The sequence below is a fragment of the Geotrypetes seraphini genome, chromosome 8 (assembly GCF_902459505.1).
Source record: "Geotrypetes seraphini chromosome 8, aGeoSer1.1, whole genome shotgun sequence".
Classification (NCBI taxonomy): domain Eukaryota; kingdom Metazoa; phylum Chordata; class Amphibia; order Gymnophiona; family Dermophiidae; genus Geotrypetes; species Geotrypetes seraphini.
In genome coordinates this window covers 96,163,727-96,190,938 of record NC_047091.1, presented here as the reverse complement: position 1 = coordinate 96,190,938, position 27,212 = coordinate 96,163,727, and the positions used below count along the sequence as shown (strand labels likewise).

At 43.6% G+C, this 27,212-nt stretch overlaps 1 protein-coding gene across 1 annotated transcript in view; it reads left to right on the top strand.

The window, feature by feature from the left end:
* Positions 1 to 2,054: 2,054 nt before the first annotated feature.
* SLC35E1 (solute carrier family 35 member E1) overlaps positions 2,055 to 27,212 on the top strand; it is a 54,586-nt gene continuing 29,428 nt past the window's right edge. Inside the window, exons 1-2 of the mRNA XM_033957383.1 lie at positions 2,055 to 2,547; positions 24,268 to 24,338. Coding sequence (XP_033813274.1) covers positions 2,217 to 2,547; positions 24,268 to 24,338 — 402 coding nt within the window. The 5' untranslated portion in view covers positions 2,055 to 2,216. The remainder of the gene's footprint in view (positions 2,548 to 24,267; positions 24,339 to 27,212) is intronic.

Here is a 27,212-nt window from a genome sequence, read left to right as displayed (position 1 = left end):
CCAATTCCATATTAGGAATGTATTCTTATACTTGACACCAAGAGCTGTGATGTTTTGACATAGAAGTAAACATTGGCCTTTAATTTTCAATAAGATTTTCAGATTAATTTTATGCGAGATCCCCATAGTAGCAGATGTCTCCACTTTTAAAATTAGGCCTTACTCTTGTATGAAAATTTTGTAAGAACTTCAAGCCTACTGTTGAGCTGAAGAACTATTTATTTTTCATTATTTCTCATGAAGATTATAAGATGAATATAATCAACAAAAAAGATGAAAATCAATTTCCCAAGAGTTCATCAGTTTGGTCAGAGGTTCAAGATAGATGTTAAATAGAACTAGTAAAAGATGTGAGCCTTGAGGGACTCTGAATTTCAAAAACCTTTTAGAAAAACTCTCCTAGATTCTAGTTAACAAAAAACATCCTTGTTTCTTAAAACAGGAACCAAACCATTGCAATATCACTAATTAAATCCCCCATGCTCTGATGTAAAATTTTAGGATGAAGTATTGTGTCAAAGGCAGCTGTAAGATCTAGCTGAATGCAAAGGGCCTTAGACAAAATTTTAATAAAAGCTAACCATCTCTAATAAATGAAGACTAATTGTTGAGGATTTATAAGGTTACTAGCTTCTAAAAAGTTGTTCAGTTGGTAAAGAACATATTTTTCTAAGATTTAATACAGACAGGTTATTAAGTGGTACTTAACTGGTTCCCTTTGATCTTCCAAAAGCTTTACACTATATCACAAAAATTAAATAAAAATGCATTGGCCAACAAAAAAAAAGTAGCAGGTGGCTTGGAATAGAATAATTTGCAGGCTCATGCTAAGAACTGAGTTCCATTTTTATTTACTTTGTTTTTATAAGTATCCCATTTCATTGCATTGAACCCATCCCAAATGTTACACAAACTGTGCACCAGAAACTGCTCCAGAATGAAAGGATGAGGACCTACTGCCAGTGGCTGCCATGTTTTAAGCAATTTTGATTTTTTTTTTTGTTTGTTTATATTGATTTGATATTATTTGGCACTATTTATGCTTCAAAGTATGGAAGATACTGCAATGATTGGGTAGTGAGGTGGTATAAGGGGGGTTTTGCCTTCTGTAAAAGCCCCTCCATTTCTCCGAGCTGATCTTTACATATGTATAGCATTGTCAAATCATTATTATTGCATATCCAGGGAAGTGTTTTTTTTTGATCACACAAGACTTTTTTCACTCCCTATTTTTTTCATTTTCATAATTGAGGTATTTTTAATATCTTTTTTCCTGAATGCTTTAGTTTCAGGCATTAGGTTCTACTTTCTTTAAAGAACCACCTAGTATGTAACAGACTGGTAAAAACATGTTCCTTTCTCTACACTATCGCTAAAAGCAGACCTTTCTGAGAGCAGCACTAAGACCCTCATCACCTCTTGCCTGGCCTACTGCTAAACTCTTTCTCCTTTAATCTGTTCAGAACTCGCTGCATGCCTCATGGTCTGCCAATGTCGCTATGCCCACATTACCCCTCTCCTCAAATCACTTCATTGGCTCTGTTTCTGCATACAATTCAGACGTCTCCTACCTACAGTACTCGTGTTGCAGCTCCTCAGTATCTCTCTCCACAATCTCCCCCTCCCCCATATTCTCCTTGGGCAAATTTCTCTTATCTGTCCCCTTCCATGGCTAACTTCAAATTCTGTTAAGATCTGTCTCTGGCAGTATTTAAATCCAGACTCAAAGGCTGCTACCGTACTTCGAAGCTGCTTTGGATTCCAAACTCCAACCCACATGCTAAGTAACATCTATCTTTTAACATTCCCTCAGTAATTCTGTGTATAGAGATCACATTCTTGGCCGGTTTGTCTGTCTTGACTGCATTGTAAACTCTTTTGAGTAAGGACTGTCTCTTCTGTTTTGATTATACAGCGCTGTGTACGTCTAGTAGCGCTATAGAAATGATAAATAATAACCGCAAGGCGGAAGAAAGCTAAATATACTGTAGATTCTTGCAGAGAGGAAGCGACTCTTGAGGATTCTGCGCCCACAGAAAGAAAACACTATCAGGATGCGCCCCGTCCCCCAAAAGGGCGGAAGTAGTGTATTGAGACGTGTCCCTGCAGGGCGGAAGTGACGCGTAATGAGCGTGCACCCCCATTGGCGGTGCCGCGCTGGCTAATCCACGTCGGTCTCCGCTCAGTGTGTGCGATCGGGCACCGGCGGGAAGAGGATGGCGGCAGCCAGTGGTCGGTCGCCGTTCCGCGACGGCGCCCGCATTGCGCTACTCTGCTTACTCTGGTATTCCATTAGCTCGGGCGGTAACGTCGTCAATAAGATGATCCTGAGTTCCTTCCCGTACCCGGTCACCGTTTCCCTCTTCCACATCTTGGCCATCTGCACTCTGCTGCCGCCACTGCTGCGGGCCTGGGGCATCCCCAGCACCGAGCTGCCCGCCGCTTACTACCGCTGGTACATCCTGCCGCTTGCCTTCGGAAAATATTTCTCGTCCGTGTCGGCGCACTTCAGCATCTGGAAGGTGCCCGTGTCCTATGCACACACAGGTAGGAGTTGCCGGCGGCGGGGAGGTCCTGATCTGGCCTTACAGCATCACCGGCCTGGTTTCAGTGTTCTGCTGGAGATAATATGGGATTGTGTGGGACGAAAAAGGCGAAATAATAATGAGGGCTGGCTCTTCCCAAAATTTTGAGTGAGGCTTTCTGATGTTATTCTTGAGGAGTGGTTTGTCTTTCTGTCTCGGATGCTGGGAGGGTTGTGGAGTCTTTGCGTCATTTTCCTGTAGCTCTCTTAAATACTGGTGGTGCTGAATGGGGTGTCTCCAATGCTGGTAGCATTGAGAGAAAGACTCTCTGGTGGTAGTATTTGTCGGGGGGGGGGGGGGAGGTTGTGTGTTTTTTGGATGTGTAAGATAGGTAGGTGTATGTGTTGGGGCTCTCTCTTGTGCTGGTTACATTGAGTGAGACTAGGGGGTGTATATATTATGAGTGATAATTGTTTTCCACCTAGAGAGATGTCATCCACAGGCTTTATTTTCACTTATTTGTTTTAAGATTATTTGCTATACCCTTTCTGTGGTACAGCCAAAGTAATTTACATCACTAGTGGGTTCACATTCTGACTTGCCCAGGTCATAAGGAGCCACAGTGAGAATCCCCCCCATTCTCAGCCCACTGCACCTATTAGGCTACTTCTTTGCTTGATGGGGATATTGGAGGAGGGTGCAAAGTACTAATTATTGTATCCATCCAATTAAACAGTTTACAAAATCAGCAGCTGAGAATTATCTCAGTAATACTGTATGCTCTGTTCCTACTGCCAGAGCTGCTATCTGTATCAGAAAGGTCAGGGGTAGAATGGAGTTTGCAAGCTAAACTTTGAAATATCTGCATGTGCTTTGCTTCTTTGATAGCCTGGCTCTAATTTGCCCTGGAATTTCAAAAGGAGCCAATGTGAAGAGAGTATTTCTTCTTTGCATGCTTCTTGTACAGTATAAAAATCACCCCTGACTTATTAAAAAAAAAAAATCCTGGAGATTTCATTCAACTGGAGCTGCAAGTTCAATACTAAATAACTGGCTTCATTTGCTAGTTTTGCATAGTTAGGAGAAACGACTTAAAAAAAAAGATGGAAGACCTTTGAAATGTAAAGTACATCATTTCACTTATTTACAGTATCTTAAGCTATGAAAATATTAATTAACTAGAGAAGAAGCAGCAAGTGTAAAAGGAGAATGCATTTGAAGTTGGAGGACTGAGATGGATCTTGGTGCTTGGGGAATCTTTCAGATCATCTAAATAGATGGTGGAGGGGTACTGATGAATGGGGTAGGAGATGCTGAGTGAAGCTTGAAGTGAAATGGAATTTGGCTTCATTTTACTACTGTTAATTATTTCATTCTGTTTCGGAAATAGCAGGTACCTACACTAGTTTATAAATAAATTATCCCCAGTTTCTTTCTTTTGATTCCCATCCCTGCACAGAATCAGATGGGCATGGATTTAGTGGTTTGCAGGTATACATTGGATGGATACAAGAATAAATCTTGCTTTAGTTGGCTTCAGATCCCTATCCTGCAGCTAATGATTGCTGCTGGGTTTTATATTTAACATGTTTGTCAAATATTTTTTTTGATAAATTGCACTTCATGCTCTGGCTCAAAGGAATATGAGATTGATAGGGTAAATCTAAAATCAGGTGCTGTGAATTTCCCAGAGGCCTTAAAGATTCTTGGAGGCTCTCAGTTCTGAGCTGGCCTGACTTTTTTGTTGTTGTTGTTGCCCTCTTCCTGATATATTTTTTCTGCCTCCCTTGCCTATTGTACCTCCCTTCCCTGCCTGTGTACCTTTTATACTGGTAGACAGATTTGGGTGGAATGGAGTGATGCTTTGATGACTCAGTAGCTGGAGAACAAAGCAAATGGGCAAGGACACATCAAGATCATGTATGTATATATGTTATATATAAATAGGTTTCCTTTGTGAGAGGGGAGATATAGTAAAGACTTTTAATATCGCCAAGAGATGAGCCTGTTTCAGTAGAAAGGAGTCTTTTTGAATAAGGGGGCATAGAATAAGTATGAAAAGAAGTAGGAATAATCTGATGTATTGTCAGGGTGGTGGATGTGTGGAACCATCTCCCAGTGGAGTGATGGTGATGACTGTATTTTAATTTAAGAAAGCATGGGATAAGCACAGATGATGTCTGACGGAAAGAAAGAGATTGTAGAGCTTAGCAGCCTCATGGGCAGACTTGATCAGATATACGGGCAGCAATTTTATAAACTGGTGCTGCGAATGTATGTGCGTCGCACCAGTTCTATAATGGCTTAAAGGCATGCCTAAACTGTTATAGAATATTAGCGCAAAGCCGCCTTGGTATGCCAAAAGGTAGGTCAGTGGCTGGTGTGAGTGGGTGTACCTAAGCATGCCATACAATTCATGCAACTGAATAGTATTCTAGAACAGTGGTTCCCAACCCTGTACTGGAGGACCACCAGGCCAGTCAGGTTTTCAGGATAGCCCTAATGAATATGCATGAGAGAGATCTGCATATAATGGAGGTGTCGGGCATGCAAATCTGCTCCATGTATATTCATTAGGTCTATCCTGAAAACCCGACTGGCCTGGTGGTCCTCCAGGACAGGGTTGGGAGCAACTGTTCTAGAAGATGCATGTGTTGCTCGATGACACCCCCGTCCTCCTCCCTAGTGCACACTAGGTCATTTAGGCACACTGTTTATAGATTAATGCCTAATACTTATGTGCATAACAGCCAATTATTAACACTAATCGTGCTTTCTATAAACTAGGTGCGCTATTGGCCATTTATATTTATAGAATTGCCTTTATGGTTTTTATCTTCTTCATTTATTATGTGCTCACCTGCAGAATTTTTTTCTTTGGGATAGTTTCTCTTTTTTTCACTTTTTATAGTCCAACATTTTGGTTTTCTCCAGCACATGCCTTCCCCATTCTTAAACACAGGACTCTGCAATAATCCTGTACCCAGCAGGCTTAGGGCTCCTTTTATCGCACGCACCTTTTAGTGCGCGCTAACCCCCCATGCTAGCCGAAAAACTACCGCCTGCTCAAGAGGAGGCGGTAGCGGCTAGCACGGCTGGCAAATTAGCGCACGCTCTTACACACGTTAAACCGCTAATGCGGCTTCGTAAAAGGAGCCCTTAGTGTGACTGTTGTGCGAACACCTGGACACCTGAGCACTCGCTTATGAAAGTACTTTCAGCCTCCCGGATAGACCCAGCTAATATTTAGCCTGGTATAACTATTAATCGAGCTTTTGGTCTCCAAGGACCTCTGTATTGCCTGCCAGACAGATGCAGCTCCTATCTGACACACATGAAGCCTGTGTTTTCACTGGGACATCTAATTTCTTACTGACTTCTGTCATGCGTTGTCAGCCTAAACCCATGGATTCAGTTGAGTATCTCAAATGCATGTCGAAACAAAAAAGTCGTCAAACAGACTTCCACAGTGAGGAGAAAGAGCGCAAAAACTGTGGAAACGATGATCTTAATTCCAAGTTTTATTCCAAGTTCTTCATAAAGTTGATTTGTACATTAGGTGCAGTAGTATGTCATCTCAAATAATACACAGAAAGAGATTGTGGTGGGGTCCTGACATGGTCCGTGTTTCGGTCAGAAAGACCTTCCTCTGTGGGCCTATGGAGATGTGTAACAGTAAAAAATATTAACAAAATTGTGAATGAAAAGATCAGGCAAATGAGGAAATGGTGTAGCAGGGAAATATAGTGTCATGGGAATTGTTAAATGCAGGCCTACCCAAACCAAAGTGTGAATAAATGATAGTGATTTGGAGACACATAGAAACATGTATATTTCCCATGTTGGGTCCCCGCCACAATCTCTTTCTGTGTATTATTTGAGATGACATACTACTGCACCTAATGTACAAATCAATTTTATGAAGAACTTGGAATAAAACTTGGAATCAAGATCATCGTTTCCACAGTTTTTGGTTTTGTGTTTGCTCTCAATTGCATGTCACCAGGTCACACATGCTGCTCTCTCCATCTTCAGCAACTAAGGATCCTTTGTGCTTATCCTATGCCGTCTTAAACTTGGTTAGAAATTAGATAATGGCAACCAGAAACGTTTTTTAATTGGTTTTTGTTTTATTTTGTTTGTTTTTGTCATTCCAAAATAAATATTATTAAGTGTGCAGTGTCAAAAGAGAGAGTATATCAACCAGTGCACAACTTATATTATAGTTTAAGGGAGCTACAACTATCAAACAATTTCTCCACCTGATAGTACAATTTTCTATCAGCTGTCTTGCATCCCTTCACTTTTTTTAACTTTTTTTGGGACCCTCAGCACCACCACTCAATTAGATTTCATTGCTCTAAGCTTTATGTGCCAGCTCCTCATCGGTTCCCTTAATTTAATTTCAATCTTATACGTTTAAATATTAGCTTTTGTTTAATCTATTTTACTTTTAAGCATGTACTTAGCTTTCAACTTGTGGTCTCTGGCTAGGGGAAACATCACGGCGTGGTGTGTAATGGTGTGTTCTGTGTGCACATAGTGCCCATTCGTTCCTGATAGTGCACAGTATTATACAGGGCTGTGGAGTTGGTAGTTAAATCCTTCAACTCCGACTCCTCAGTTTCTTGTACCCACGACTCTGACTCCAGTACCCAAAATTGTCTCCAACTCCTTGCCTTGGTATTATCAGCAAATTACTTTTGTTTCAAATACACATGCCAACTACCCTTTCTATGGAAGCTTATTTTCTGTTACTCAAATTTGTTTGGAGCTGAGTAAGACCAGGAGGATTAAACAATCCCCCACCCACCCCCCACGAAAGTTCAGGTGACTAGCTTGAATAAACCTTGAACCTGTTCCTTTGTCATTCTCATTCCGTTTCAGATTCCTGTTTGGGAAGTGTCAGAAAAGCAGCCAGATAGTACAATCCTGTTATGCAAATTCTATTATGTAATTCCAGCAGCATTTTATTTAGCCCTAAATAAGCTCTTGGCAGTGCTACCACTCAATTTAAAACAACAAAATCATTCTGGTTGTTCTTTTCATAAATTGCAATGAATTTATTTTTTATTTATTTAAAAAATTTATATACTACCTAAAGTCTAGGCAGTTTACAAAACAACATACAAAATAAATAATAACACTACTACATATACTCAGAGATTCTCCTGCATCCTCCACTACGAACATACTCATTTCGTTCACATAAATGCATTGTCCTATAACTAAATCTTTATGAGTTTTTCAAAGTATCACAGAAATACTTACTATATTTTTGTTCATATAAATACATTGACAAATAACAATGTCTTCAAAAGTTTCTTAAACGTATCCCTGGGTTTATATAATCGTAACTGACCTGTCGATGAGCTCCAAAATTTCACCCCTACTATTGAAAACATAGAATTCCTGACCCTGGTATGTCAACCCTGGTATGTATCACATTTCTCTCTTTCATCAATGACAATCTCATATCCTGTGTAGATATTAATAATTCCCTTCTTGGACAGTGCTGTGAACAAGGCTGCCCTGTGAACTTCTAAAAGCTAAGTTACTCAGCATTTCATATTCTGCTCTTTTCACTGGTTTTCAGCATTATATCTGCTTAATTTCTCTTCTCCTCCCTGTTTCTTACTAAAAAAAATATAAAAAAAACACAAAAAAATAAACCCTTCTCTTTCCTCTGTTAAATCTTATTTCCTCTTCCTCTTCATAGGAAAAAGGGTAAGACTTTGTTAACTCTAATTAAATCCTGGTGCCTGTGACTAAAGTAGGGAAAATCCTGTTATAAATCCTGTGTTTTAGGGTAGCACTGATAGAACCTGCATTTTTGTTTAAAATACTGTGTTTTAGGTGGTATAGAGCCTATATTTCTGTCTTACTAGTATTCAGCCATTGTTTTCTGCTGATTAGGTGGAGAAGGAAGGGGCTCTGTTTTACTTCTAAGGTTAATTGCATTATCTTTGGGACAGTGCTGTGAACAATGTTGCCCTTGAACTTCTAAAAGCTAAGTTACTCAGCATTTCATTTTCTGCTCTTTTCACTGGTTTTCAGCATTATATCTGCTTAATTTTTCTTCTCATCCCTATTTCTTACTAAAAAAAAAAAAAAAAAAAGCACAAAAAAATAAACCCTTCTCTTTCCTCTGTTAAATCTTATTTCCTCTTTCCCTTTCTCTTCATAGGAATAAGGGTAAGACTTATAGTCCCACCAACCCCAGGGACCATTATTCATATATAGAGACCCATATAATCAGGACTACTCAAATCAAGTCACTTCACAACCAATCAAGATGACCTTTATTCTATGCAATCACTGTGGTGCTTTAATTCCAAGACATACTATTTGGAGGCTTAAGGCTTGCCCCATCTGTCTTCAACTTGCCAGTATTAAGGAGGAGCTCTGCAAACTTAAACAGGAATTGAATACAATTAAAGCAGCTTCCATCACTCCACAAAATCATACCAACTTACCACCTCTACCTCAAAGAATAAAACAGCCCAGGAATAAATGGGTCACAGTAGGCTCAGGAAGACTGCGACATGTAACACAGAAACATCTACCTTCACTAATATTACCTGTACAGAATTCCTTCACTCCACTAGTGCACTGTGATACTCAGGAAAACAGAAGGGAGGTGGGACTGGAACCAATGAAGGTAACTCAAGAGAACAAGCGCACCCTAAGTACAAATAAAAAAGCCAAAAACAGAAAACTGTTACTGTTACTGTTGGGGGATTCTATCATCAGAGGCATTAACCTTGGAACACAGGGCGAGGAGACCAAAATAGTGAAATGTCTTCCAGGATCCTCAGCTACCAGGAGTTCCAGGCAAATACTGACTATAATTAAGGAAGAAACTAAGGATTTTAACACTGATGTTGTTATCCATCTGGGAACAAATGACCTGGCCAACAACTCCACACTTGCAGCACAGAAAGCTTTTCGGGAGCTTGGTGAGGGCGTGAAACCTTTTGTAAAGACTTTAGCTTTTTCTGAAATACTGCCTGCATATGGAAAGGGAGAGCAAAGAGTGAAAAACACAGAGGACTTTAATAGATGGCTCAGAGCCTGGTGTCATCAAGAAGGCTTCAGGTACATAGGAGGATGGGGAAATAGAAGCTATATTGCACTGATGGGCTACATATTACTACAGCAGGAAAAAGAAATCTTGCAGAGAAATTTAGACAATATTTTTCTAGGCATTTAAACTAGAAGGTGGGGGTGGTGTATGTACGAAGGACAATTATAGAGACCACCCCCGGCAAAAGAAAAGATGTGATAGTAGTAAAGGCTGCAACATAAGCAATATCAGCAACTCATTTCTTAGTATTGCAACGGAAAGTGAAACGACACAAAAATCCATACGAAAAAGGAGATTATCGCTGAAAAATAGCTGGAAAGCGATGACCACAAATGCTCGCAGTCTAAGCAACAAAGTTCATGATCTGCAAGCTCTGATATTAGAGGCAGATCTAGATATTGTTGCTATCACAGAGACATGGTTCAGTGAATCACATGGATGGGATGCAAACATACCGGGATATAATCTTTTTAGGAAGGACAGAGATGGTCATAAAGGTGGAGGAGTAGCTTTCTATGTAAAGATCAATATCCAAGCGACCGAAATGCAAGGGACCTGGGGAGAGGAAGAAGCGATATGGATTGCTTTGAAAAGAGAAGATGGAACTTCTATCTACGTGGGTGTAGTCTACAGACCTCCGACTCAATCGCAGCAAATTGATAAGGATCTGATTGTGGATATCCAAAAGTTTGGAAGGAAAGAGGAGGTTCTGCTGTTGGGAGATTTCAACCTGCCGGATGCGGACTGGAATGTTCCGTCTGCGGAATCGGAAAGAAGTAGGGAGATTGTGGATGCCTTTCAAGAGGCTCTGCTCAGACAAATGGTGACGGAACCCACAAGGGAAAAAGCGATATTGGATCTGGTCCTCACAAATGGAGAGAGTATCTCTAATGTTCGAGTGGGTGCTCACCTGGGTAGTAGCGATCATCAAACGGTTTGGTTTGATATAACGGCTAAAGTGGAGAGCGGCCGCACGATACTTAAAGTCCTAGATTTCAAACGTACGGACTTTAATGCAATGGGAAAGTACCTGAAGAAAGAGCTGTTAGGATGGGAGGACATAAGAGAAGTGGAAAGACAGTGGTCTAAGCTGAAAGGAGCGATAAAAATGGCTACGGACCTTTATGTGAAGAAAATCAATAAAAACAAGAGAAAAAGGAAGCCGATATGGTTCTCCAACCTAGTGGCTGAGAAAATAAAGGCGAAAGAGTTGGCGTTCATGAAATATAAAAAAACCCAAGAAGAGGAGAGCAGAAAAGACTACAGGGTGAAACTGAAAGAAGCCAAGAGAGAGATACGTTTGGCGAAGGCACAGGTGGAAGAACAAATGGCTATAAATGTAAAAAAGGGAGATAAAAATTTTTTCAGATATATTAGTGAAAGGAGGAAGATAAAAAATGGAATTGCTAGGCTAAAAGATGCTGGGAACAAATATGTGGAGAGTGATGAGGAGAAAGCAAATGTGCTAAACAAATACTTCTGTTCTGTGTTCACAGAAGAAAATCCTGGAGAAGGACCGAGATTGTCTGGCAAAGTTACACGAGAAAATGGAGTAGATTCTGCGCCGTTCACGGAGGAGGGTGTTTATGAGCAACTTGAAAAACTGAAGGTGGACAAAGCGATGGGACCAGACGGGATCCATCCCAGGATACTAAGGGAGCTCAGAGAGGTTCTGGCGAGTCCTATTAAAGATTTGTTCAACAAATCTCTGGAGATGGGAGTGATTCCTGGGGATTGGAGGAGAGCGGATGTGGTCCCTATTCATAAAAGTGGTCACAGGGATGAAGCAGGAAACTACAGGCCGGTGAGCCTCACTTCAGTTGTTGGAAAAATAATGGAAGTGTTGCTGAAAGAAAGGATAGTGTACTTCCTTAAATCTAATGGGTTGCAGGATCCGAGGCAACATGGCTTTACAAAAGATAAATCGTGCCAAACGAACCTGATTGAATTTTTTGATTGGGTGACCAGAGAGCTAGATCGAGGACATATGCTAGATGTAATTTACTTGGATTTCAGCAAAGCCTTTGATACAGTTCCGCATAGGAGACTGTTGAACAAACTTGAAGGGCTGAAGTTAGGACCCAAAGTGGTGAACTGGGTCAGAAACTGGCTGTCGGACAGACGCCAGAGGGTGGTGGTTAATGGAAGTCGCTCGAAGGAAGGAAAGGTGACTAGTGGAGTCCCTCAGGGTTCGGTGCTGGGGCCAATCCTGTTCAATATGTATGTGAGTGACATTACTGAAGGGTTAGAAGGAAAAGTGTGCCTTTTTGCAGATGATACCAAGATTTGTAACAGAGTAGACACCGAAGAGGGAGTGGAAAATATGAAAAAGGATCTGCAAAAGTTAGAGGAATGGTCTAATGCCTGGCAACTAAAATTCAATGCAAAGAAATGCAGAGTAATGCATTTGGGGATTAATAATAGGAAGGAACCGTATATGCTGGGAGGAGAGAAGCTGATATGCACGGACGGGGAGAGGGACCTTGGGGTGATAGTGTCCGAAGATCTAAAGGAGAAAAAACAGTGTGACAAGGCAGTGGCTGCTGCCAGAAGGATGCTGGGCTGTATAAAGAGAGGCGTAGTCAGTAGAAGGAAGAAGGTGTTGATGCCCCTGTACAGGTCATTGGTGAGGCCCCACTTGGAGTATTGTGTTCAGTTTTGGAGACCGTATCTGGCGAAAGACGTAAGAAGACTTGAGGCGGTCCAGAGGAGGGCGACGAAAATGATAGGAGGCTTGCGCCAGAAGACGTATGAGGAGAGACTGGAAGCCCTGAATATGTATACCCTAGAGGAAAGGAGAGACAGGGGAGATATGATTCAGACGTTCAAATACTTGAAGGGTATTAACGTAGAACAAAATCTTTTCCAGAGAAAGGAAAATGGTAAAACCAGAGGACATAATTTGAGGTTGAGGGGTGGTAGATTCAGGGGCAATGTTAGGAAATTCTACTTTACGGAGAGGGTAGTGGATGCCTGGAATGCGCTCCCGAGAGAGGTGGTGGAGAGTAAAACTGTGACTGAGTTCAAAGAAGCGTGGGATGAACACAGAAGATTTAGAATCAGAAAATAATATTAAATATTGAACTAGGCCAGTTACTGGGCAGACTTGCACGGTCTGTGTCTGTGTATGGCCGTTTGGTGGAGGATGGGCAGGGGAGGGCTTCAATGGCTGGGAGGGTGTAGATGGGCTGGAGTAAGTCTTAACAGAGATTTTGGCAGTTGGAACCCAAGCACAGTACCAGGTAAAGCTTTGGATTCTTGCCCAGAAATAGCTAAGAAGAAAAATTAAAAAAAAAAAAAAAAAATTTAAATTGAATCAGGTTGGGCAGACTGGATGGACCATTCGGGTCTTTATCTGCCGTCATCTACTATGTTACTATGTTACTATGTAATACAACTCCAACAAATCTCAAAAACATCCAGAGGCTATAAAATATAAAGCCTGATATACAAAAAACATCCAGGGGCTGTATGATACCTGATCTACAATTGAGAGCACTTTATATTGGACTCTCTGTTGTACAGGAAGACAATGTAACTGCTTCAGAATTGGCGTAATAGGGGCCATCCGTGAAGCACCCACATTCAGTCTTGCAGCAGAATTCATCAAAACTTGCAATGTCCTGCTTTTCGTTTTCACCATCTAACCTTCATAATATTAATGCTCGCACCACCATGCGAAAATCATAAGGCATTAACATTGACTTCAGCCTGTACAACAGGGGTGTCAAAGTTTCTCCTCGAGGGCCGCAATCCAGTCGGGTTTTCAGGATTTCCCCAATGAATATGCATAAGATCTATTTGCATGCACTGCTTTCAATGTATGCTAATAGATCTCATGCATATTCATTGGGGAAATCCTGAAAACCCGACTGGATTGCGGCTCTCGAGGAGAGACTTTGACACCCCTGCTGTACAACATGTGCAATTGCACATATCCCAACTGTATACACATCTCCCTCATTATTCACGGGGGATAGGGGCAGAGCCGGACCGCGAATAGGGAAATACCGCGAATATCCGGCTCTTACCCACCCCCACCTCCCCCCGGCATCCCGACCTTACCTGGTGGTCTAGCAGGCTTTCGGGGCAGGAGCAATCTTCCTATGCTCCTACCCCGTGTAGATCGCCAATAGGAAATGGCCGTAGGGAGTTCCCGTCGTAGTCTTGAGAGACTACGGGAGCTCTCGGCAGCCATTTCCTATTGGCATCTGCACGAGGCAGGAACATAGGAAGATCGCTCCTCCCCGAAAGCCCGCTAGACCACCAGGTAAGGCCGGGATGCTGGGGGGAAGGCAAAAATATGGGGGGGAGGGTTTCCCCTCCCCCCGTCAAAAAAAATTGCGATTATGTAAAATCACGAGTGGGGAAACCAAGAATGGGGAGAGGGAAGTGTAGTTTGCAATACCCTGTTGTCCCATAGATAATGCTGAATCCAACCAAACCCCCAACACCAACATCTCAAAAGTGTATTCAGCCACTTTTGTTGCTTAGGGCTCTTTTACTAAGCTGTGGTCTTGGCATGCCCTTGCACCAATTTTTTCCCCTACATGCTAAGGCAATTTTTACAGTGAAATGACAGATTTTTCCAATTTTTGTGTTAATGTCTATGCACTAATGTTACCTTCTAACAAATCCTCCTATAATAACTATTACTACATATTACTGCATCATGTATTGATATGTACGAGCCGTTAACGTCACCGGATTGTTTTTATCCAAGATAATTTTTTTAGAACATATTTTACCCACTTTTTAAAAATATATATATAAATAATAATTTGTCACTTATCTTAATTATTGTTTTTAACTATAAAAAAAGTGGGTAAAATATGTTCTAAAAAAATTATCTTGGATAAAAACAATCCAGTGACGATAATGGCTCGTGCATTTCAATACATAATGCATAATTGAAGAGCCAGCTGAGGATAACATGAATTTATAGTAATAGTTACTATAGGGGGATTTAGAAGGTATACCCCTATATAGATTACTGCAAAGAAATTTGATATGCACTAATGTTAGTTAATGTTAATGATATGCACAATTAGCATTTGACCATTGAAAATAATTAGCGTTTGTGCGCTTCCCCACATCTAGGGCTCCTTTTACTAAGCTGCAATAGTGTTTTTATAACGTCAGCTCACGCGGCAAATCTGCGTGCTAAAACTGCTATTGCAGCTTAGTAAAAGGAGCCCCTAGTTTGTAGGTGGTAATAACTCATGTGCTAATCCTGTAATAACCAGTTAGCATGTGGTAATAATATCTGTGCTGAGTACCACAGAAATGCTCACTCTCAGACACTCTCCATGCAAAAAATTAAAAAATATTTTTTAGCATGTACTGATTTGGAACTTACCACAGGATGCATGAGTTTGTCCTATTGTACAGCATAAGGCTTTTATACATTGAAGGTTTTTTGCCAATGAGGTGACTGCTCAACCACCTTTAACAAACCACTTTGGTGGAGGTGGGAGGGCCCTTTTCTGAGGCTTTTTCTTTCATTTTGAGTTATTTAATAGCCTATGCTGTCCTTATATCACATTATAGGACATCACAGCATCAACCATGTGTCAAAGCTCAATACTCGACAGTATGACACATGACCTACTTCTACTGGAGCATTGGTCCAGGACTCGGCAACCAAGTTTCAATACTAAAAATTGCAAGATCATGCACCTTGGCAGCAAAAATCCATGCAGGACTTACACCTTAATGGTGAGACCCTAGCAAGGACTGTAGCAGAACGAGACTTGGGGGTGATCATTAGTGAAGACATGAAGATTGCCAATCAAGTGGAGAAAGCTTCATCCAAGGCTAGACAAATCATAGGTTGTATCCGTAGAAGTTTCGTCAGCCGTAAGCCCGAGGTTATAATGCCATTGTACAGATCCATGGTGAGACCCCATCTGGAATACTGTGTACAATTCTGGAGGCCACATTACCACAAAGATGTGCTGAGAGTTGAGTCGATTCAGCGAATGGCCACCCAGATGGTCTCAGGACTCAAGGATCTCCCGTATGAGGAACGGCTGGATAAGTAGCAGCTATACTCATTCGAGGAACGCAGAGAGAGGGGGGACATAATCGAGACGTTCAAATATGTCACGGGCCGTATCGAGGTGGAAGAAGATATCTTTTTTTCTTAAAGGTCCCAAGGCAAAAATAGGGCATCAGTTGAAGCTCAGGGGTGGGAAATTTCATGGTGACGCCAGAAAATATTTCTTCACCAAAAGGGTGGTTGATCCACTACAGGTAATTGAGGCCAGCAGCGTGCCAGATTTTAAGAAAAAATGTGATTGGCACGTGGGATCTCTTCACGGAGGGCCCAACCCGACCATGTGCCTCAGGCCCTGCCCCCAGGAGGGACCTAAGGCTCCCGGGCCTATTCTGATTGGCCCAGGCGCCTTAGGCCCCACCAGTAGGCGGAGCTTTGGGACGGATGGGCCAATCCGGCCTCATTCCGTCATTGGCTGCCTGCCGGACAGGCGGGTTTGGCTCCCGTCTGTCCGGCCAACTACAGAAAGGTACGGGGAAGGGGGGTGGGGGTGTCGTGGGGGTCGGCCAGGGGGGTCGGGTCGGCTGGGGGGGGCGGTCGGAGGTTCTTGGGGGAGGTGGTCGTTGGGGGGAGGGGGGTTTGCGTCGAGGGCAGGAGGGCCTGGGATCCCTCCTGCCCATAATGTAGTGTGGGGTGGGGTTAGGGGGTCGCCGTGGCCAGGAGGATTTGGGCTCCCTCCTGGCCCGAACAACTAGGGGGGGGGTCGCCAGGGCCAGGAGGACTTGGGCTCCCTCCTGGCCCGATATTGTCGGGGAGTTGGGGAGTCGGCGGGGCAAGAGGGCTTGGGCTCCCTTTTGCCCGATCGTGTCGGGGAGTCGGGGGGGGGGCAAGAGGGCTTGAGCTCCCTCTTGCCCCGATCGTGTCGGGGGTGCCAAGGTTGGCCGGGGCAAGAGGGCTTGAGCTCCCTCTTGCCCCGATCGTGTCGGGGAGTCGGGGCAAGAGGGGAAGCAGCAGGACACTGGTAGGAGCTTCTACATGATGGGGGGGTCGGGAGGCTGTGGGGGTGCGAGCGGTCCTTCAGGGTTGGGGTGCGTGCGAGCGGTCCTTCGGGGTGGGGGTGCGAGCGGTCCTGCGGGGGTGGATGAATCGGACGTCGGGGGGGGGGGCATCAGGCTTTCAGTGTGGGGACAGGACTTCAAGGGGGAGAGGAGAGTCGGGGCGGGCGAAAGAAGAGTCGGGGTGGCCAGAGGAGAGTCGGGGCGGACGACTGGAGAGTCGGGCAGCATGCGCGGTATACGGGTGTGTGTGCAGTATACAAAAATTTCTGTACATAAATTTGTGTTTTCCGCGCGCTATACCCGTGTGCGCGTTTTACACGGGTGCGCATTATCTACGTGAAAATACGGTAGACGGGCCGTGGCCCTTTTCTGCCGTCAGTTTCTATGTTTCTATGTGTTTATTATTTTATTTTTTTGTCCTATTGTAAGCCATTTTAAGATACACATAAGTGTATGCTAGCACTTACCAAGGCTTAGTAAAAAGGCCCCTTAGAATGAAGTATGTTGGAGGGTGCTGCTGTGCTGTTCCTCATTAGAACTACATTTCTCCCTCCGTATTCGCTGTGATAGGGGATTAACAGAACCGCAAATACAAAAAAACCGCAAATAACTTTTTCATATGTTGTTCACTGTTTTCTAATAAAAACCATCGTGAATATGGTGAAACAGCGAATAACATGGTGGGAGACCTGGCCTGTTCCTGAAGGAGAGGCAAAACACGGTGAAGAAAGTGCTGGGAATCAGCGATTTTCTCTGTAAATGCTTGGAATCAGCAATTTCTCTATGCAAGCTGATGTAATTTGGGGGGAGGAGCTAGCAAGCTAAAAACCGTGAATAATCGAAACCATGAATGCTGAAACCACGAATACAGAGGGAGAAGTGTACAGGTGGCATACAATATATACAAATAAAGTAAGAACAGGACATGAGCCGTCCCAACAGGAAAATTGGTGAAGTAAGAGGTGTGGTTGGGTTACAAAAAGCCCTCTTTTTATACTTAGGAAATTTATGTTGTGACTAAAAATAAAAGATAACCAAAAATATATCCAGCAAAGAAAGTAGCAAAGCTAAAAAAAACCCAACAACCCCAAACCCCCCCTTCCCCAGGCAAGTCAATATGAGTAATCAAGAAATGTTAAGATTTAAAAGAATGTTAAGGGCTTTCTGTTCCAGAAATACTCCTTTGGGAGGTTATTATACCACCTGATGTCTGTCAGATGTAACACATATTAAATGTATGACTTATCTGCATTTTTATATAGACACAGAAAGGAAGGCCCAGAAAGGTAGTGTAGCACTGTAGCTTATTGTACAAAGTACAGCTTACAGTTCTCCCCCATACCCCTCTTACACAGGGCATAAGTAAGAGACTAGAGTTTTTAAGCAAACCAGGGAACTAACTACATAAAGTCCGCAAACAGTTTACAGATGTGTTTTGGGGTTTTTTTTTTTTAGTCTGGTGAAAGAAACTCCCTTTGGAGAATCAGCTATCTTCTCTTCAGTAAAATAGATTTTACTGCTTCCATACAGTATAGCAAGAACTTCCACAGGCCTCTTTTTATCCTCCTTTTACAGACCTAGAGCCAGATGAAGACTAAGGGCTAGATGCACTAAAGTCTCGGTAATACCGACTGGATTGCTGTTGGCCGATTCTCTGGCTGATGCGATCAATATGCTACCAAATTTGCATGCAAATGATTTGCACAGAGATCAGTCGCTCAGTGAGTGATTGACACATGGGCAGAGCTCTAACAGCAGTGACAGGAATGAGCAAATCAGGACCTTAGGCCCCTCCCCATGCATCACATAGGATACAGAGGGTGGAGCCTAAGGCCTGATTGGCTCCCAAGGGGAAGGGCCTTAGGCATCTGAGCCAATCAGGGCCTTAGGTTCCTCCCCATGCATCACATGGTGCACCAGGGAGGGAAAGGCCCATCTACCAAAGGTACGGGAGGGAGGGTTTGGGGAGCGTGGGTGGGGTTTTGGGGAGCATCCAGTGGCAGGACGGGAGTGGACATCCCTCCTGCTTTTTTTTTTTTCAGGGAGGAAGGTTGGGAGGAACAGTATAGTGAACAGGTTGTACAGAGTGATGAAACTGCATGAATAGTCTCTTAACATGGGCATAGCCTGGGACAGTGTTTCTCAACTTGGTCCTGGAGTGTCCCTTTGCCAGTCGGGTTTTTGGGATGTAAATAGTGAATTTGCATGAAAAAATTTGCATATAATGGAGGCAGTGCATGCAAATCAAGTTTATGCTTGTTCATTGTGGATATCCTGGAGACCTGACCGACAGGACCCAATTGAGAAATATTGAGATCTTAGAGTGGATACCTCCTTGTTGGATCAGTTTTTACAATGCATTTCAACAACCAAGTCATCTCCTGGGACAAAAGCACTCACTTAGCGTCCCCTCACTATCTCTCTTCACTTATCTCCCCCTATGATCCCCCCCTCCCCAGTTAAGCTCAGCTTAGCTGGTAAGTCCCTCTTATCTGTGGCCTTCTCTTCAACTGCCAACTCCAGACTTCATCCTTTCTGCCTTGCTGTGCCGTATGCTTGGAACAAACTACCCAAATCCTTACGGTGGCTCTGTTAAGGCCCAGTTAAAAGCCCACCTCTTTGAGAGTTCTTTCAACTCCTTTTACCTTGGGTTCTGCATCTCCAACTATATATATCATGTCTTTCTGTCTAAGTTAGAGTGTAAGCTCTTCTGAGCAGGGACTGTCTATAAATGTCAAAATGTACAGTGCTGTGTATGCCTTTCAGCGCTATACAAGTTGATAATTAGTAGTAGTAGTAGAGGGTTAGGGTAAAGGATGGTTTGGGGTGGGGGATGTTTGTTGTTAGGAGGGAAAGAGCATCCCTCCTGCCTTTTCTTTTTTTTTGGGGGGGAAGGAAGGAGAGAGGGTAGGTAATGGTTTGGACAGGGGGCCCTCCATTGTTAGGAGGGAGTGGGCATCCCTCCTGCCAAATTTCTCTTGTGGGGGGGGGATTACCTGTGCCGCTTTCGTTGGGGGTCATTGGGGAGGGCCGTCATCGGTGGTGGGGGACTCTTTTTTTCATTGGGACAGATATTTTGTGTGTGTAACACACACAAAATATCTGTACCATTGGAAAAAGAATGAAAAAAACCAGTCAGACTTGTTGGTAACACAGGTCTAGATAGGCGGTTTTTTCCAGTAGCTAAAAACCCTGTATATATATTTTTTTTGCATAGCCAAGTAATGTTAGTGCCTCAATCACTTCACTACTTTGCATGGTGTTTTAGCTAATTGGCATAGCTGGATCGGAAAATGGTGATCGAGAGGAAAAACACATGCTGAGCTGTTTTGTGCATGTATTTGCTCGATGGGGGATGCCGCAGATAGATCTGTTCGCCTCGTCCCTCAACCAAAAGTTGCCTCGCTTCTGCTCCAGGATTTACTCCCCGGATCGTCTCGAAACGGATGCTTTCCTTCTAGATTGAACGGGACGGTTCCTCTACGCGTTCCCTCCATTTCCTCTGATTCTGAAGACTCTTGTACAGCTCAAGTCGGTCCACGCCACCATGATTTTGATAGCTCCTCGGTGGCCCAGGCAGCCGTGGTTCTCCCTCCTCCTCCGACTCAGTGCCCGGAAGCCTCTGCTTCTGCCTGTATTTCCTTCTCTGCTGTCTCAGAGCCGGGGTTCGCTGCTGCATCCCAATCTGTAGTCTCTGCACTTAACAGCTTGGTTCCTTTCCACCTAACTCCCTCCTCTGATTTTTCTCAGTCGGTGCGGGATGTAGACAATGCTACTCCCTGAAATGGACTAGATTTGCTGCATGGTGTGCTACGCATCGCGTGGAGCCACTGTCTGCCTCCTTGTCCTCTGTGCTGGATTATCTGCTGCACTTGTCTCAGTCTGGTCTCAAATCGACTTCTGTTCGAGTCCACCTAAGTGTGATTGCTGCTTTTCATCAGCCAATTGATGGGAAATCGCTCTCGGTCCATCCGGTGGTTTTCCGATTTATGAAGAGCCTTTTCAATGTCCATCCTCCACTCAAGCCCTCTCCGGTGGTTTGGGATCTTAATGTGGTTCTGGCTCAATTGATGAAACCTCAATTTGAACCCATTGATAAGGCTCATCTGAAGTACCTCACTTGGAAGGTGGTGTTTCTGATTGCCCTCACGTCTGCGCGCAGAGTCATCCTAAGTTCTTGCCTGAGATGGTTTCCGAATTTCACCTCAACCAGTCCATTGTTCTTCCGGTGTTTTTTCCCAAGCCCCATTTTCATCCTGGAGAGGTGGCGCTTCACACTCTTGACTGTAAGAGGGTGTTGGCTTTTTACCTGCAACGTACCCAGTCTCATTGGACGACTCCTCACCTCTTCATATCTTTTTATCCTAATCGGTTGGATCGTCTTGTTTCCAAGCGCACCTTGTCCAACTGGTTAGCTGCTTGTATTTCCTTCTGCTATGCTCAGGCTGGTCTCCCGCTGCCGGGTCGGGTCATGGGGCATAAAGTCCAAGCGATGGCGGCTTCCTTTGCTTTCCTCCAGTCCACGCCTGTTGAGGAGATCTGCAAGGCCGCCACTTGGGTCCTCGGTTCATACATTCACCTCTTACTACTGTCTGGATGCTTTTTCCAGACGCGACGGCCTGTTCGGCCAGTCGGTTTTGCGTAATCTGTTCTCCTAAGTTGCCAACTCTCCCACCATCCCATCCTGGTTAGCTTGGAGGTCACCCACATGTAGAGAATATGCTGCCTGCTTGTCCTGGGATAAAGCACAGTTACTTACTGTAACAGGTATTATCCAGGGACAGCAGGCAGATATTCTCGCAACCCTCCCTCCTCCCTGGGTAGACTTCTTTGCTAACTATCTGAACTGAGGACCACGTTGAGGAGACGCGCCCTCTAGCTGAGCGGGAAGGCACACGCATGCGCGGTGCAGCACTAGCAAACTTTAAGATCTTCAATCAAGTTTGCTTGAAAAAGCTGTCCGCGATGGGGCTCCGTGGATGACGTCACTCACATGTAGAGAATATCTGCCTGCTGTCCCTGGATAACACATAGAAACATAGAAACATAGAAATAGACGGCAGATAAGGGCCCACGGCCCATCTAGTCTGCCCACCTTAATGTCCCTCCCCTACCTTTGCCCTGTGAAGAGATCCCATGTGCCGATCCCATTTGGCCTTAAAATCAGGCACGCTGCTGGCCTCAATCACCTGTAGTGGAAGACTATTCCAGCGATCAACCACTCTTTCAGTGAAAAAGAATTTCCTGGTGTCACCTCGTAGTTTCCCGCCCCTGATTTTCAACGGATGCCCTCTTGTTGTCGTGGGACCCTTGAAAAAGAAGATATCTTCCTCTGCCTCGATGCGGCCCGTAAGATACTTGAACGTCTCGATCATGTCCCCCCTCTCTCTGCGCTCCTCGAGCGAGTATAGCTGTAATTTGTCAAGCCGTTTTTCGTATGGTAGATCCTTGAGTCCCGAGACCATCCGGGTGGCCATTCTTTGCACCGACTCCAGTCTCAGAACATCCTTGCGATAATGCGGCCTCCAGAATTGCACACAGTATTCCAGGTGGGGCCTCACCATGTTAACTTACTGTTACTGTAAGTAACTGTGCTTTAGTGCATCTAGCCCCAAGTGACAAAAATTGTACACTGTCTCTTTTGTTTTGTGTTTGTGATAGCTCATGTCATTGTTAGTGTCTTGGGAATGAAGTGTCTATCATTCCAAAAGATACAGCTACAGAGTTTAACAGGTTTTTTTTCAGACTTCACATCCTTTCTATCAATGCCTATTTTTAAACATCCTGATTGTGAAGAGAGGGTGAAACATGAACTATTCCCAGCATGTGCCAGGTTTCAAGCAATGTGCACTCAGGACAAAGTGATCTATGTTTACTAGTGCAGCCCGATTCAGGAAAAAAAATTTTTGATTCGATTCAGCCTATTGAATCGATTTTTTGATTTGATTTTCCTGCCCAATTGGGTGGTTTTTTTTCAAATATCCTGGTGGGTTTATTTTATAGCTTCTTCACCCCCTTTGGCCTCTCCTACCCACACTGGTGCTGTGGTGTAAAAAAAATTAACAAACAAAAAAGACTTTTCCTCTCTCTGTTAAATCCTAGATCACTTACGCGGTCTAACACCAGCTCTGGAAGGATACACATTTCAAATCTGACATATTGTAATCACAAAACAGAAAATAAAATTATTTTTCCTACCTTTTGTTGTCTGGTCATTTTTCAAATCATGTTGGTCTCAGGCTCTGGTTGTCTTCTGATCAGGCTCTCCTTTCTCTGTGCTAACCATCCATCTTCCATCTCTGTCCTCCCCTTCTGTTTCCCTTTCCTCCCCTGGAAGTCTGGCATCTTTCCTTTTTTTCATCTCCATCCCCCCGCAGCTGCAGCGATGGATCCCACTATCCACAGATCCACCATCTCTCCTTTTCTCAACTACCCTTTCATCCAGCATCTCTCTTCTGTGTCTCTGTCCCTATTCTCCTCTCCAGTAGTGTCCCCCTTGTATCCCTGTTCCTATGCTCCCTCCATGCCCAGCATCTTATCTTTGTTTCATGTCTCTCCCCATATCCAGCTTCTTCTTTCTCTCTTCCTTACCTCCTGTATGCCCTTCCCCATGTACAGGCTTTCTCCTATTATCTCTCCTGCCATCAGCTCCCTGCCCACCTACTTTGGAGCAGTATCTGTCCCTTTTGTACCCTTCCCCTTGTGGACTTGCATTTTTCTCTCCATTAGTCCAGCACCTCTCCTCTGCTTTCTTCCCCCTCTTTTTAGTTTGGTCTCTCTCTTCCCTTCACTTCACCCCAGGTCTGGCATCTCCCCTTCCCTCTCTTCCTCCTTCCTCCTCCTCCCTCTGCACAGGCCTGCCTCCCTGCCGCAAAGGCCTACTCCCGATCCTGCAGGCTGCCGCATTAGCTTAAGGTAAGAGCGAGGAAGCTGGGGGAACATGCAGGCCTTTCCGACTGACCCTCCCCCCTCAAGCAGGAGCGGCAGCGGATGGCCAGCAAGAGGCAGTGCTGCCGCTCCTGCTTTAGGAAGGCACGGGAGAAGGGTCGATCATCGAATCGGGAGGCCGATTTTTTTTTAAATTGAATCGATTCACCTGATTCGAATCGGTGAATCAATTCAAATCATGAATCGGGCAGCACTAATGTTTACGGAGAGCCTCTTTTTTTTATGATTGCCTTTATATTGGTGTTGGACTGTCCATCTGCTGTTGTTGGTGACAGAGTGATGTATGCTACACAGTTGACGTCATGGGACAAATAGCTGGTATTGGTGTATCTAGCTGTGGTAAATGGGTCTTGACAGAGTCTGTGATGGTACATAGTCACACCACTGGGCCTGAATGGTAAACCCTGACCTTGCTGGAGATTTTTTTTAATGCTCTGTGGTCCGCATGGGTTGGTGCGATTTAAACCATTGACCTCTGTTAGTCCACACCTGATTGCTGATTTTAACCAAAGCCTGGCTAAAAAGGCAGAAAGCATAATTGAGTTCAGATCTCATGCTGTGACCTGGACACCTTCCAAGCACAGAATGGAGGGAGGAGGGGAAGCTCGGTTTTCATCATGGCCAACACATTAATGTATCCTTTTCTTTCAGTAAAAGCCACTATGCCAATTTGGGTGGTCCTGCTGTCCCGGCTGATTATGAAAGAGAAGCAAACGACAAAGGTAAGATTTGGATAGAACTCAACAGTGAGAATTGTAAAACTATAAATATGGGTCTGAGGATCTTGATTAGGTGTTGGCATTAATTACACTCGGCAACATTTCTAGCTGAACGTTTTCTTGTGCATGGCTTGCTTGGCAATTAAAAATTGGAATGAAGATGAGGTACCATTTAATTGTTTCTCTTTCTGTAGCAGTTTACCATTTAAAGCTTGCAAAAACTGCTTTTATGAAGCTGCTGTCACTATTATAAATCTTATTTGAAGTGCAGCTCTGCTATGCTCATCGGAGCTCCAAACAGGAATCGTATTGATACATGTAAAGCAAGTGTACGGCATAGAGAGTTGAAGCAGATCTTTAGAACCCCACAAAGGCATTGTATTGATGCATGAATAAAGCAGATACAGCTGAAAAGGATGTCTTCTTCAGTCCCATGTAGGCCTCACACTGGTACAGTATAACATAAGGAAAAACTTAGAGATGAAGCCATTGGTACAATGCGCAGCAGCTGCTAAGAAAGCAAATAGAATGCTAGGAATAATCAAGAAGGGTATTACAACCAGAACGAAAAAAGTTATCCTGCCGTTGTTTCGGGCGATGGTGCGCCCGCATCTGGAGTACTACGTCCAGTATTGGTCGCCGTACCTAAAGAAGGATATGGCGATACTCGAGAAGGTTCAGAAGAGAGCGACGCATTGGAAAACCTTTCAAACGCTGAAAGATTAGAGAGACTGGGGCTTTTTTCGCTGGAGAAGCGGAGACTTAGAGGGGATATGATAGAGACTTTTAAGATCACGAAGGGCATAGAGAAAGTGGAGAGGGACAGATTCTTCAAACTTTTGACAACTACAAGAACGAGAGGGCATTCCGAAAAATTAAAAGGGGACAGATTCAGAACCAATGCTAGGAAGTTCTTCTTCACCCAACGGGTGTTGGACACCTGAAACCCGCTTCCAGAGGGAGTGATAGGACAGGGTACGGTATTGGAGTTCAAGAAGGGATTGGACAATTTTCTGAAGGAAAAGGGGATAGAAGGGCATAGATAGAGGGCTAGTATACAGGTCCTGGACCTGATGGGCCGCTGTGTGAGCGGACTGCTGGGCATGATGGACCTCAGGTCTGAACCAGCAGAGGCCCAGCTTATGTTCTTATATGCAAAAAGGGTGTCCTTACTGACTGGTATAGTTGGTGATGGGCTGTGCTGAGGTGATAGGAAATAAACCTAAATGGGGACATTAGCAGTGCTCTTTGATTTATTACAAGTTCACAATCTGATAGTTAAATGATGTTGAGAGCCAAAAACATTCATTTAAAAGTTTTTATGAATGAAAAAATGAGGCAGCTCACCTGAGAAGTTCCTTCTCAAGAAGGTCTTGCATAACATAAAATCAATTTCTAGACCGCATAACCTTGCCGTTCTGTGTGGTTTACAAAAGACTAATAAAATGTGACAACTGGAATGAAGATGAAATTAATTGCCTAAGAACCTAGAAAACAAGCAGGTTTTCAAGTGTCTCCTAAATTCTAAATAGGAAAATGAAATGGTAAACAGCTGCTTAAAATCTTTGTCCCAAATGGAGTGTGTGGGTTTTTTGTTGTTTTTTGTTTTTTTTGAGAGGGGGGTGTTAACTAAGAATTCTAACTTATAGAGCCAACTTGCCAACCAACATTTCTACTCGTGTATTCTGTCTGGGGTTTTCTTCCCCTTTCTGGAGCTATAGTCTCCATGGGTCTAAGCAGTTCTTAGGTATAAAAATGCCAAAATTTTGTGAGTCCTGTGCAGTGGCTGAAAACTTTTCTTAAAAACTTTTATGAATTTTGTCTTTGAACAGTTTAGCACAGATCTCTGATTGGAGTACAATTGCAGCTTAACAAATTGATCAAACTCTTAGACACTCACCCAGTTTTATTGGTGAAAGAGTCATTGGGTCCCTTCCACCTTCCTACATCTTCAGTCTAAATCAGGGGTCTCCAAAGTCCCTCCTCAAGGGCCGAATCCAGTCAGGTTTTCTGGATTTCCCCAATGAATATGTATTGAAAGCAGTACATGCACATAGATCTCATGCATATTCATTGGGGAAATCCCGAAAACCTGACTGGATTTGGCCCTCGAGGAGGGACTTTGGAGACCCCTGGTCTAAAGTTTGACTGAGAGATGTAGAGTGGAAGGTTTATATGTGCCTTATATGCTAATAATGCTTGTAGTAAGATAAAGTGCATTCATCATGAATCCTCTTTCTGTACAAGTTTATCTTGATTGTATAAATTGAAAACTTATAAATAAATTAAAAAAAAAAAAAAGACAAAGTGCATTCTATCTCACTACCCCACTTACCAGTTAAAGGGTGCTTATATAAATTTTATATTATATATTTTGAAGGGTACTTTTGCATTAGGGTAGAGATACTGGAATCGTTTTTTAAAATTCAATTAAGCAGTAACTGTTGTGCTTAACTAACCCATTTTTGACCCACTAATTACTCCTTTTTCCTTCGTCTTCTAGCTCAGTTGGTACTGGTGCCTCAAGCGTTCATTTGCAACTATCTGGGGATTTTTTTCCCCACTTAATATACCCCCCTTGCTCCTCCAAACCAGTCTGATCATTTCTCCAGTGGTCCTGGGACTAGAACTTTGTTTCATGGGTTATAAATAAATAATACTGTCATTGTTCCAGTCTCATCTGCTCACAACCTTGAAGTCGTCTTTAATTCCAACCTCTCATTTTCTACTCACATCCAACAAGCTGCTAAGACCTGTCGCTTCTATCTCTTCGGTATCACAAAAATTTACCCCTTCCACACTGAGCACACTACCCAGACCCTTGTCCATGCTCTCATAACCTCATGCTTAGATTATCGCACTCTTCTTCTAACTGGT